The 12,947-nt window shown below is 37.6% G+C and overlaps 1 protein-coding gene across 2 annotated transcripts in view; it reads left to right on the forward strand.

The window, feature by feature from the left end:
• ARHGEF10 (Rho guanine nucleotide exchange factor 10) overlaps nt 1–12,947 on the forward strand; it is a 117,597-nt gene that overhangs the window by 97,728 nt on the left and 6,922 nt on the right. For both annotated transcript variants that reach the window (XM_057431698.1, XM_057431697.1), the window contains 2 exons: nt 3,312–3,454; nt 8,596–8,770. In XM_057431698.1, the coding sequence (XP_057287681.1) occupies nt 3,312–3,454; nt 8,596–8,770 (318 nt within the window). The remainder of the gene's footprint in view (nt 1–3,311; nt 3,455–8,595; nt 8,771–12,947) is intronic.

Genomic DNA, 12,947 nt, shown 5'->3' on the forward strand with positions numbered 1-12,947 from the left:
ACCAAAGATTTATAACATCAAACAAAGCTGTCCCATATCTTTTGCAAGTGCTGCACCTAATTTTAAACACATATACAGTGTCAGTTGTTGAGCCTGCTTGCGTATCTTGCACCTCCAGGTGTTTGCACAAGTAGAGTAGAGATAATACTTCTTTTCACTTAGATTTTAGAAGCAATGAACTTTGTATCAGACATATAACATGAAATGGCCAAAATAGAACATGAAGTCTCTGCAGGCAGGTATTGAATGGGGTCTGCAGAGAGTGGAAGAGAGAGATGGAAGAGTATTATGTTTTCTTAAAGGTGTGGTTTATATAGTCTTGGATCAACTTGTGAACTAGACACATATTTGCTAAGCAGTTTTGGTGATGAGTGATAAAATTCTTGGTCAGCAACATGAAATTACGATCTTGCTTTTAGTCAGCAGCTGTGGTTAAAGTGTTCACTGAAGTATGTTGGATTACCAGGCTTAATCCCCTGCCTTGCTTGAGAGGATTTGTACTTGTGCTTCCCAATCTCAAGAGATTTCCCTGGCTGCCACAAAATAAGAGGAGAGAGATACACAGTGCTTAATTTCTCCTCCTGGTGCCATTCCACTTTGTATACTTAATTAAGCTTTCACTGAGGCAGGGACCAGAATACAGCTGACCCATCATTAAATACTGCCCTAATTACCAGACTAGAGAGTTCTCCCCCTGTCTGTCCTGGCTTCCCTCCCCCCCCCCCCCTTCATTTGTCTCAGATGCTGTCTGGTCTGGAAGACAGCAACATTTGCAGGAAGAAATAAAAAAGTATTACAGAATAATTTTATCACATGGCTAGGGTGTCTGGGTATCTTTGCATTTTTCCAGAGCTGATATATCAAGTGGGATTGCAGTTTCTCCACATGAAGTTATGGTGACAGGAAAGACAGATCTCTATCTCACCCTTTTCATATGTCCAATCCCACTGAACTCTGAAAGCTAATTTAAGTGCTCTGCTAACAGCACCAACGGAAAATGGATTTGTGTGAAATGAGTTTTGATACGTGTATTTTTTGAATCAAATATTCATAACACTGATAGCATTCATAACACTGGTGATATTGAACTCATCTTCTTACCTTGCAGTGTTGTTTTAGAACTTTTATTTTGCAGTCGACATTCACCTGGCACCATTACTAATTTTCCTTTTCACACAAAATTATTACATATGTTAGATAATACTTTTAAATAAGACTTGATCAACATTAACAGCCTAATGCTCAGCCATCTGAGGAGCTGCGTGGAAATTAATGGCACAAAGATCCAGATTTAAAAAATAAAAATAAAGAAATTAGATGCTCAAAATTAAATTTAAATAAAATTTAAGTCTGAGTCCACAGTTGGGATCCTGAGAATCCTTATTCACCTGTCACTTTGGTATCAACTGTATCTTATAGATTAATGTATAGCTTGAAGGTATTTAAGAGAGCTGTTGAGTTCCATTAATGTGTTGTTTTTTTTTTTTTTTTTGTTCTGTACATTAATGTGGTGTTCAGTGTGAAAATACAACTTTATCTTTCAGAAGAATCTTTATCCTTCAGAAGATACAATGAGAATGTACTAGAGTTATGCTGGGTTTATCCTAAAAAGGAAACGAGGGTGCTATGTACTGGTTGCATTTACAACTTCTGCAGTCATCCTGACTTTGTTAAGTTATGCTACACACATGCACACAGCTCTGCTCTCTGAAGGCTTTGCACTGAACTGCCTACAGTGGTTACAGCATTCGTAGGGTATGGGCAGCTTCCACTTGAGAATTTGAGGATAATGTGGTTGCTAGCAAATGAAAACTTTTCAGAAGTTTCTTTATTACTAATGGTACATATGAGTCATGAAGAACACAGACTGACTTTGAGATTGCTGGGAGAGTTTCAGGCTAATAACTGGAAGCACTCTTCTTACTTGCAAAGTAAAATCATGAAAATTATTTAGATAGCCTGAAACTCAATGTCATTTTTACAAAGATGCTTAAAGAAGAGCCACATCCTGAGAATGACTAAGGGAAGGATGTATCATGCAGATGGCAGAAGCAATGAGAAGTGCTCCAGAACTGAGGCTTCTTACGTTTGTTTCTGCTGTTATTGTGAAGCAGGAAATTTCATACCCCTTTGCCTAAGCAAATAATAAAAGATACAGTTGTTACCGGGGGGGGGGAATAAAAAAAAACCTTTTACTTCAGTGCCTGACTAAAGATGTGTTTATGTTGGTGTCGTCAATCAAAATGTAAGCAGTTAATGAGTTGAAACCAGTGTTGATGGAAAATTTCTTTAGCTTATGCGGGTAGAAGGCTTTAAAGAGAGGATATAAGGTCTTTTAACATATTTATCTCAATTTAAAAAACAGATACTTCAACAGATTTTGATATTACTAAAGTATAGTGGATAGAAATGCAGCCTTTGAGACCTTATGTCAGTGAGTGCTTACAATAGAAATAAACTAAAAGTATTAAAATTGTTATTCACATATTTAGTCTGTCAATCTGTGTCTATAAAAGACATAGCTGCAACTATGTCAAGAAGCCTGTGTTGCTAGCTCCTAAATTTTGGAGAGAAATAACCTGCTAATCCTTGCTCAAAGAAATGTCAAGTGAGAGTGACCAGAGCAGTAAGACATGGTGTGCAGGTTTTATCAGGTCTCTGAATAATTGATTGCACCACATACTCATGCATAATTTAATTTGGATCTGCCAAATACACTCCACAGAAAACAGTGTGAGCTATAGTGAGGGTGGGGGGCTGGGGGGAGATGGCAGGAAAAGCGAAGATATGGTGCAAAATAAGTTTTAATCTAGCAGGAGGAAGTTCATTCCATCCATGTACTTTTAGAGAGTCCTCTGAGCTCGTTAGAGCCTACAGCACAAATCTTGCTGACTACTTTTCACATGAAAGATGATTCTGTCCTAGTTAGAAACTTGAAATAGGTTGGTTGTGAACTCCTTCTGAGTGGGGGGAAATTATATCAACCATGGCTTTCCAGCTGTATTTTCTCTGGAAAGGAAAACAGAACAGCAATGTGGATTTCTTGTTTATCAATTAATCCAGATAAAATCTGTTAAGAAACAAATACATGAGTGTTTGGCTTTGTTTCTTCCCTTTAATGTTGTATTACCCGTACATACTTGCCATGGAAGCTAAAATTAAACACACATAAAGAGCAGTGTAGCTTGAAGTGGCAGCTTGCAGAGGTTTGAGCAGTAGGTAGGTTTGCAGAGGTAGTGTTTTCAAAACTGTTTTAAAACAAAGATTACCATTTTGTTGTGAATAACCTTTGTTCTTCTTTTTTATTGAAGATGGGACTTGGAACGCGGAACCTCAGAAGATAGTTAAACTGGGGGTTCTACCTGTTAGAAGTCTGCTTGTGATGGAGGAGACCATTTGGGCTGCATGTGGTGGGCAAATTTTTATAATCAGCACTGTGACACATTCCATAGAGGTAAACACTTTTAAAATCATTGTTCATATACTGTGCTATTAAGTGTAAGTGGTATATTTTAAATGTTAAAATCTATTTAAGAAGCTTTACAATTCACAAAGCTTTTAATGGAAAATGTTTTCAGTTCTGTTAAATGCCACTCTCTCCAGTTTGAAATTCTGCCATAGTGCTCTCTGCTGATGCCTCATTAGACCTAGGTTTGCTTCTGTTTTCCCCCAGGTTTCCATAAGGTGCTTAGAACTTGCAGAGTATCTGGGGCAAGAGGTGAGCTTAAAATGAGTTCTGAGTAAAGGCAGCAAAGAAGTGGGTGGCTGTAGTAATTCCTGTTAATTCCAGAAGAAGGTTTAATTAAGAGACAGCGTCTACATAGTTAGATGTTACTTGTACCTTGCGATGATTTCACAGTATATTTCTTCAGAGTTTTGCATTTCAGTAGGCTACAAAAATTTGCTTTATATAAGAACATTATCCCAATGAATAATCATTAAAATGTCAGCTTTTCTGGAAGGAGAGGAGTGTTAAGGATACAGGCTCATGTTTGTCACCACATTTTCCAGCAAGTGTTAAGCCCTCATTTCTGTCAAAACTACAGCCTCCACCAAAAGAGTGTCTTAGTGGTCTAACGTTTAGAGTTTACGAAACATTAGAAGTTAAATCTCTCGTCAACCTACAGTACAGTTACACTGAGTTGCATGATGTTTACAGCCATGAAGCTCTTTCAAATGGGAGTTGTGATGAGCTCACAGCCTCCTTCTTTGTGTGCTTTGTCGCTGCTTTTTTGTTTCATTGATGATTGCGTTTTCTCCCAACAATTGTCTGTTTGGTACAATTGATTCTGTGAGTCATTGTCATGGGTTTGCAGGGAAATAGCTAACATCCTAATTCCTCTGTATCTGTACTTTCTGAGGGATTTGTTTCATCAAGCAGATGCTCCGAACATTTATTTTCCTACTTTGTTTTTCTTTAAGGCTTGTTTTGTTGATAATTTGAATGGTATGATGAGGGAAAAATTTCTGAAAGTGATGTGGGTAGGTGCTTGAAACAGAATTTTATTAGCTTTGTTGGGGGGGGCAGGGTAGCTGCTGGGACACCTGGTTACTGTCCTACGGACTTGGATGATGAATCTCTGATTCTTACTAAGAAATACATAGTGACAGTAGGAGATTGCAGCCAGATTGTTCCTGTGTGAGGCGGTTACATACAGCCAGAGCTGTGTAAATAAGTTTGGCAATTCTGGCCTAATCCTATCACAAAGCTCTTCCTAGATCTGGTGGTAAGGCTGCAGATTGGGCTGGGCTGTTTTAGCACAGGTTTTCTTTTTTTTTTTTTTATTTATTCCATACCAGATTTGGAATCCTATATATTAGGTTTGGATGTTACTCACTTTTCCTGGTTTTTATCTTCTCTGATATGGATAAGGCTCTCAATTCACTTGTTTTAATGATACGTTACTGTAAGAGAATGTTGTAGGAAATGTCTTTTATTGGCACAGTGCCTCAAACTGGCACAATGCCTCAATCTCCTTGCCAAGGGACATGGGAGAAACACATCAATTGCTGTTATATCTTCACTCTCCCTGTGAAGAACAAATTAGTCCTTAGTTTTGTACCTAGATCCGACAGTTGTATTGCTGTTTGGTACTGACTTTGATCCAATAGTGGTCTCTGTGCCTGTAGACCCTTATGCTCTGCAAAGGCTGTATGAGTTTTTTTAAAAACAACAGATAATGCCAGAGTATTCAACAGAATAAAGTCACCAACTGAATGGCATTCCATCCTGGTTTGTTTGGTCTTGTTTTTAAAACTTGGCCAACTATACATGAGTTCCTCTGAAATGTTCAGTAGGAGAAACAAAACAAATGAAAATCCCAATAACATAAGTGTATGGTGCCTGAGTACTGTAACTTCTTTAAAGAAGTCATTTGTTTTACCTTGTGGACAGTGGTACCATTATGCATCTCTTGTGAAGCTTGAGAAATCACGTTTCAGTTCTTGGCGCAGTCAAGCACCCCCTCAGAAGAAATACTCCAGCTATGCCTGGTGCTGCTGAAACAATAGTGAGCTTTATAAAGTAGTGGGGCTGTGCTGCTGGGCAGGCCGACTGTGGCATCCAGAATATCTTTTGCAGCTCTCCGGTTGCTACAGAGCTTGAAAGAGGCAGCCTGAGGGAGAAAAAGCTGGTCTCTGACTAGAGAGGAATGTAGGTATAAAAACTAGAAGAGAAAGGAAAAATTAAGTTCAATTTACTTGTTTTTTAAATTTTCTTTTAACAAAGGGACTAACATTTTTTTCCCTTTGTATTTCTTGTTATGAGTAGAAAACAAATGAAGAAAAAGGCCAGATACTGGTTTTCACATTGACACATAATTAAAATATGTCAAAGTTACCCTTCATACAAAAACTTGTGCTTTTGTAAAAGAATATACAAGTTTGCGGTATCTTCCTGCTCCATATTGGAAGTCCTTTTGAATGAGAAGAATAGTTCTTTTTACATGCTTCTTGTGATGTTGACAGTTTTACTTTAAATGTGTCTATGTGTTTCAGCAGACAGCTCTTGTCATGGCTTAAACTCAGCCACGCAGTCTCTCTCTCCTCTCCCCCTTCCTCCCACCAGCTCCTGGAGGGATCGGGAGAATTGAAAGAATGTAACTCCCACGGGCTAGATAAGAGCAGTCCAGTAACTAAGGTATAACACAAATCACTGCTGCTACCACCAAAAATAATGATAAGGGAAATAACAAGGCAAGAGAATACAACCACTTACCACCTGCTGACCAATACCCAGCCCAACCCAAGCAGTGATCTAACCCTTCTGGATAACTGCCCCCAGTTTATATACTGATCATGACTTGCTGTGGTATGGAATACCCCTTTGGCTAGTTTGGGTCAGGTGTCCTGTGTCTGCTTCCTCCCAGCTTCCCCTCCTCCCTGGCAGAGCATGAGACTCAGAAAGTCCTTGGTCAGACTAAACATTACTTAGAAACACCTACAAACATCAGTGTTATCAGCTCTGTTCCCAGGCCAAAAGTCAAAAACACAGCACTGCACCAGCTACAAAGAAGAAGAAAAATGACTGCTACTGCTGAACCCAGGACAGCTGTACAACGGCAGGACAGACTAAGTGGGAGTATAATGACTTGACTGATAAATTGGAATGTGACAAAAATGCATGTACAAGTTGTTTACAGTGGCACCAGCAGAATTGTCAGCTGTGGTCAGAGAGCTCCAGAGAAAATTAATTTCTTAGGATCCGCTTTGTTTTTCTTATAATTTCAAACAGTGCAAGTTGCTGGTCAGGTTCACTTCAGTGGCCTGGGATCTGTCCCTGAGAAGTTTTCAAAAGTCAGTTGGTCATCTTTGTAGGGATGTGTGAGTCTGCAAACAGAACTTAGTCCTTAAAAACCTTTTTTTTCAACAAAAAAGGATTTTGCATCATGAAAGTATCAGGAAATTTAGTCAAAAGAGCTGTTACTGATTTTGAAAGATGTTATTCACGGGTGAGCTCTTCTGTTGAATAAATCGTATGATTTTCAAATTGTGTATATCATTTGGTAAAGAATGAGGAAAACAGTGAATATAAATGTGCCTGCCAGATGTGCTTACCTTGCATTCCACAGTGGTGTTATACAGAGAGTCAAGAAGTAATATAGTAACACTCGGAATTTGAACCGCTTCCTAATAGCTGAAGAGAAACTTTTCTGTTCGTTTACTAAAACCTGAACTTATGCAGAAGTGTTAACAGATGAAAAGAAAAAAAAAAAAAATCCTCTTAATTTTAAGCAGCCACTTTCTCAGTGGAAAGCACTACTTTATGGAGTAATAAGGCATGAAAAGAATATTAAGTGCCTACTAAATATAATATCAAAAGTTACACTTTGTGAAAGATTAAACTTCTCTTATTTATCTATGATCTTAGCCTGGTTGTTGAATTCAGCTGGAGAACTTGAACAGTGTATCTATAACCCTAATATACTCAAAATATAGCTGCCTTAGGCTAAGAGCTTATCCCGAGCAACATGTAATTTTGATTTTGATGCAAAATGACTAAATGTAACTCTAAATTACAATGTATAGAAAATTTAGGTGTACTTTATGTAGTATGAATATTGGAGCAGATATTTACTTTCATATCCCTTAGAAAGAGATTTCTGTCCAAGGAACAGTTTGTTGTTTATTTAGCCAAAGAACTTTTATGCTTATCATAATAGCTCTCTGTATTTGATAATAGCTGGCACAACATTAAAAGGCTGTGTTTAACTTCAGAGCCAGTTTACTTTCAATATAAAACTGGGGGAAAAAAAATCCCTACTTTTTGTTAATAATTGAAGAACTTTGCTACAGATCTATCTTGCACATTAACAGGGACATGTAGAAAGGTTTTGGCCTTCGTAGAGCCCTGCAGAAGTTTTCACTGGGAAGGCACTAGACCAAGGGAAACATCTATCCTCAAAGTCCACCTTCAGGTGGATTTTGTTGCTTCTAATGAGAAGTATCAATATTTTGAAGGACAGAAAAAAAAACACCAGACTAATACTATTGAAAATCAGAAGTGTCTGAGTCAAAAAGCAAGCCACAGTATTAAGGCTCACATAGGTGAGCAAATAACTGTGTATTTATATTCATAAACTATCTACTATTTCTGAAAATTACTTTTTCCTTGATTCTATTATCTGTGTTGTGAAAAGACCACCTAACAGAACAAGAAATTTTTTTATTGTTTAAAGAGGAGTTCTGCTGTAGATCAAAGTAACGTATTAAGAAGAAATCTGCCCACTCATCTGTACCTCATCTGTGGTAGTTTTCCCAAAGGAGTATCAATAAAGAAATAAAACTGCCTTTTAAGTTTGAGCTGTTGCAGGCTTGCCAGCCCCTACCATATAATAACTTTAATAATTACAGTATCTAAGTTGCTGTGAAGTCACTCTGTCTTTAGGCTGAGAATCCTTCCATGCTAATGACGATCTATTTTCAAATAAGGGTAAGATGAAAATTAAAACATCATACACAGTCAAAACGTGTCCTGAGCAGAGGACACATGCCCTTGACATGGAGGACAGAGATACAATGCATGCACTAAAAAGCTGATAAAGAAGGTTGAGTGATGTTCCTCAGTTCCCCCCAGAGTCATTGTTTTTCTTACAGAGCCATTTTGAAGCCCATCAAGAGGAAGGGATGGTCATCTCCCACATGGCTGTTGCTGGAGTGGGAATCTGGATTGCCTTCACATCTGGATCTACGCTTCGCCTCTTCCACACTGAGACACTGAAACACCTCCAAGATATTAACATTGCCACACCTGTTCACAATATGTTAACAGGTAGCTGAATCACATCACGTGATAACATTTTTGTTTTGTCTTTATCACTGTTATGTACAACACTCTCCAGAGTGTTGTAGATTAGGACAGAATCAGAAGGTCTATCTAGGACTTTGAGTCTGATAACCGTCCCATGACTATTTGATTTAATAAATCACAGCCTGTTGCTTGCCCAGAAGAGCAATGTGTGCAGTGAGCTGGTTGAGTAGCAGCTGTCCTCCTCAGAGGTTATAAATGTAATTATACAGATAAGCAGGTGGATTCTTCTGTTCAAGTAGGGGCTTTGGGTGTTTTTTTGTGGCTGAAGCAGCAGGACAATGGAATCTACCATGAAAATGTGTTTGCTTTGCAGAGTTTAGCATTTGCATCTGGAGCTTACTATAATGGAGTCCATTTGCCTAGGATTTGGACCAAAACCCACTTGCTTAATTTTAGCTATATCTGTAGTCCCAGTGAACTCAGCTGAAGCACTCACATGATGCCATTTCGAGTGTGTTCAGTGTTTTGCTGGTTGGAACTTTAATTTGTTGAATAAAGAGGTTGATCTTATAAGTAAAGATGGAACCTGTGGTTGCTGGGATAAAGTTTAACAGATCTTTAAGAGTTTTAAAACAGAAGCTTATTAGAGACAGTTGCACTGGCCTGTATCAGTTTTGAAAATGAATGGCTAGGACCTGAGCATCAGCAAGCACATCAGGTGGGAGCTGTGGCATTGCTAGCAAAAGGGATAGACGGAAAAGTGGTGCTGGCGTGGCTGAGTGTAAGTTCTCCATGAGATGACAACCATTCTCTCTGTTTCTCCCTGTTTATAAACTGCAGTGGACAGAGCTGCTGCAGTTTTTATGGGCAGTGTGTGCACCAGCTTTGTCACTTTGTTTCTAGGAGAAGCCGGCACTTCACACACTGAGATTATATTCTAACAACAGTTAGCTATAAATCTTGCTTCAAAAGTGATTCACTTCCTCAGTCTTTGTCTTCTTTTCATATTTTCTTTCAGATGGCATTAGCTTTGCAATAAGGTCTATTTTAAATTGTGTCAGTTTATATTACGTTCTAGACAGGGTGTTTTTTTACGTGTGGTGTTTGTAGTTCCAACACTGAGCAGCAGCAAAGGGCCATCCTTCAAATAAGTGATTTAATTAAATCATCAGTTATGCAAAGAAATCAAAATCAGTTGTAAAAAAAAAAAATTAAAAAAAATTAACTTTGATTATGTTCTGCTGTTTATAGCGGGGGGGGGGGGGAAGGGAAGTAGGGCCTCCCTTACGTGTTTTCTGCATATAAAAACTTCATAAAAATTAGCTTTAATGTTCACTGCCATGGCAGTAAAACTGCTGATGTAAAAAGCCATCTTCTTTAAGAAAGTTTTAGCTAATTATATCTCCTTGGTTTCACTTTTACCTGAGTTCCTTTTTTTTTCTTCCCTCAGTATCTTTACAGACAGCATGCCATGAATGGAAATGGAAATCTATTTCAGGAGTAGAATATTATTACAGCAAACGTTCCAAGGGAGAATCCATTCTAAAAATGAAATTCAGTTATTTCAAAGCAGCTCTTGGGGCTGTTTGTATGATCCCTACAGTGCTGCAACAACAAAAGCTAAAAGTCAGAGGACTAGGAGATTTACATAATAAAGCAGCAGTAAGGACCTTTGGGAACTAAAAGCAGCCAAAAAATAAATCAAGGTCTGTGTAGTATATTCTGAGATTTAAAAAAAAAACAACCAAAAACAAAATCATCAAAAAACCCCCAAAGTGAAACAGAAAAGGAATTAAATAGACATGTATTTACAAGATGCATATTTGCCTTTACTGAGGACTTACAGAACTTTTATTTTTAAAGGAAACAGCTCTGATAGTTTTCTGAAATCCGTCAGGAATTCTTTAATATGCAAAAAAAATAACAGACAAGTAAAAATTCAACTTCTATCAAAATGAAAGAGAAGAAATTGGTGTCAAAATATTGCTAAGAGTCTTAAAAGGGTAAGATTTTGGTATAACTCCAAATAAGCTGGACTTATTTTGCCAAGATTTTAGTAGGAACAACACTATGTAATGTTGACCAGATAGGCCACTTGGAGATGTTGTTTGTGTCTTCATTTAAAGCAATGTAAATAAATAAGAGGAGTATCACTCGTTGAAGTTGATGGAATAATTTTGTTGTTATACAGTAGAAATAAAAAAATCCCGTTGCTGTCAGGAATGGTCACTGTGAATTGCAGCTCTGTATTTAAAGGACAGCTGTACTAACTAATTAAGATAGAGGAGTAGGAGGTTCCCATAACCTTAGTAACTAGTCCTCATAGCATTAGATTTTCCTAGTTTTGTTCTTAGGAGAGGGCTGCTTTAAATATCACTGTCTGCTCTCCTTGTTGTAGAGGAGAGGAAGGAATTTACCTCTCCTCTTGAGGAAGAGAATCCCACAGGATAGAATCACAGGGGAATGAAGTGTAAGGGAAATGGCATGATTGTCCTTACAATTTGTCAAGGTTTAGTAATACAAAAAGCAGGCCTGTGTCTGGCAGAATCTTTTATCTGCTGGATGTAACTTTGTAAATCTGTGGCAGTCTACTTATGAAGAATGAAGCTGGAAGGGCTCTTGCTTTCTGGAGTTATGGGAAGTTTGTGTGTAGGAATGAAGGACTGGAAATTAAACCAGTGTCCTGGAGGTAACTGTGGGGTAGATATTTAGTCCAGAGCAGTCTGCAGTACCTTTACTTCATATATCATCAGAAATACTTTCTAATAATGTATAAGAAGCTCGTGTTCTGTAACAAAACGGCAAAAAAGAACAAATGCTATATGAGAAATGAAGAGAATGGTTAAAAGAGCAGTGTCATTGTTATCGGTCCAGGTAACAGTTTATTTTACTATTTAGTAAACAACAGTACAAGTGGCCAAGTGCAGCTCTCCTAGCTGAATAGACGGCATACTGAACAGCAGAAAAAAAACCCAAATCTATTAACATTTGAAGTCAAATATATCTACTAATGCAGTGTACTTCATTTGTAAAGCAAGTTTATGCTTCGTGTTTATGATCTTTTGTGATCTGTGGTTGAAATCTCCACAAAGGCAGCTTTTTGCTGCCTTTATCACAGTGCATCAAAACCAAAATCATGCTGTATATGAATAGGCTGCCCATTTGTTTTGTCATAGTCACATTCAATATTTCGTTATTCAAGAACATCCTTGAACATGTTTTTTGTTTCAGCTTTAAGAGAGTTTGTCCTTTTAAAGTGTTTATTGTGACCTTGATACATATCATTTAATTGCTTGTATGGATGATGACAGGTTACTTTTTCAACGAAGAGGTCATTTCTGCTGAAGGTGCTGTATTCTGTTTATATCCATATATCCCCTAATGGTATGTGTGTTTCCTGGAAACAGATGAGAAAGGCAAAGAAAATAAAGAAGTATCATTTCCTCTGCGTGGAAAACAAACTCTACTTTGAAGCTTACAGCTTGCTTTTGTCCCCACCCTACCAGATGTCAGACCATAAAATGCAGTGGGTTTATGATTTTACTACTGGGAAATGATAAAAATATTGGGGGAAACTTTAGGTCAGCCCAATTGACCTGTACAGTAGGCTTACTTTTTATATAGTAAAAGCAGCATGGTCATGTAAGGGGGTATGCACCAGTATGCCCTTTTACCCACCTATGGCTGGCTTCAGAAGATCTATATGGGAACACATGAGGATTTACCCAGTCTGGTGGTGGTTGTAATTGAGACCTGAGAAAGTTGAACAAAGAGCAAAACATAGGCAATAAAGCCATTTGTCCATGTATAAGTGTAATTGCTGGCTTTGTTCTTCCTAAAGTTGTTCTGGTCAGATCATTTGCAGCGTTTAACAGCTGTCTGCATTGGGACAATGTGATCTAAAAAGTGTCCTTTAAAGATTAGAGTATTTGATTAGTTTTGGCATTTAGGTTTAACGTTTTCCCTTTTTGTTAATTTCTGTGCTTACTGTATAATGCATTCTGCAGAATTGGATTTTTTTTTTTCCGAATTTGAAATATATCAGAAAGTCACAAAAGAACCCAAACTAAAGAATATGATTTCAAACCTTGGCTAGCAGATAAATTAATATTTTGAACTAGTATTACAGTATTTTTTAAAAAAAAAATATTTTTATATATATTTTTTAGTTGTTACATGCTATTTCAAAGTATATTTC

This window comes from Pezoporus wallicus, unplaced genomic scaffold, assembly GCF_028554395.1.
Source record: "Pezoporus wallicus isolate ANWC-B61680 ecotype Strahan unplaced genomic scaffold, APGP_CSIRO_Pwel_v1 contig_161, whole genome shotgun sequence".
NCBI lineage: Eukaryota > Metazoa > Chordata > Aves > Psittaciformes > Psittacidae > Pezoporus > Pezoporus wallicus.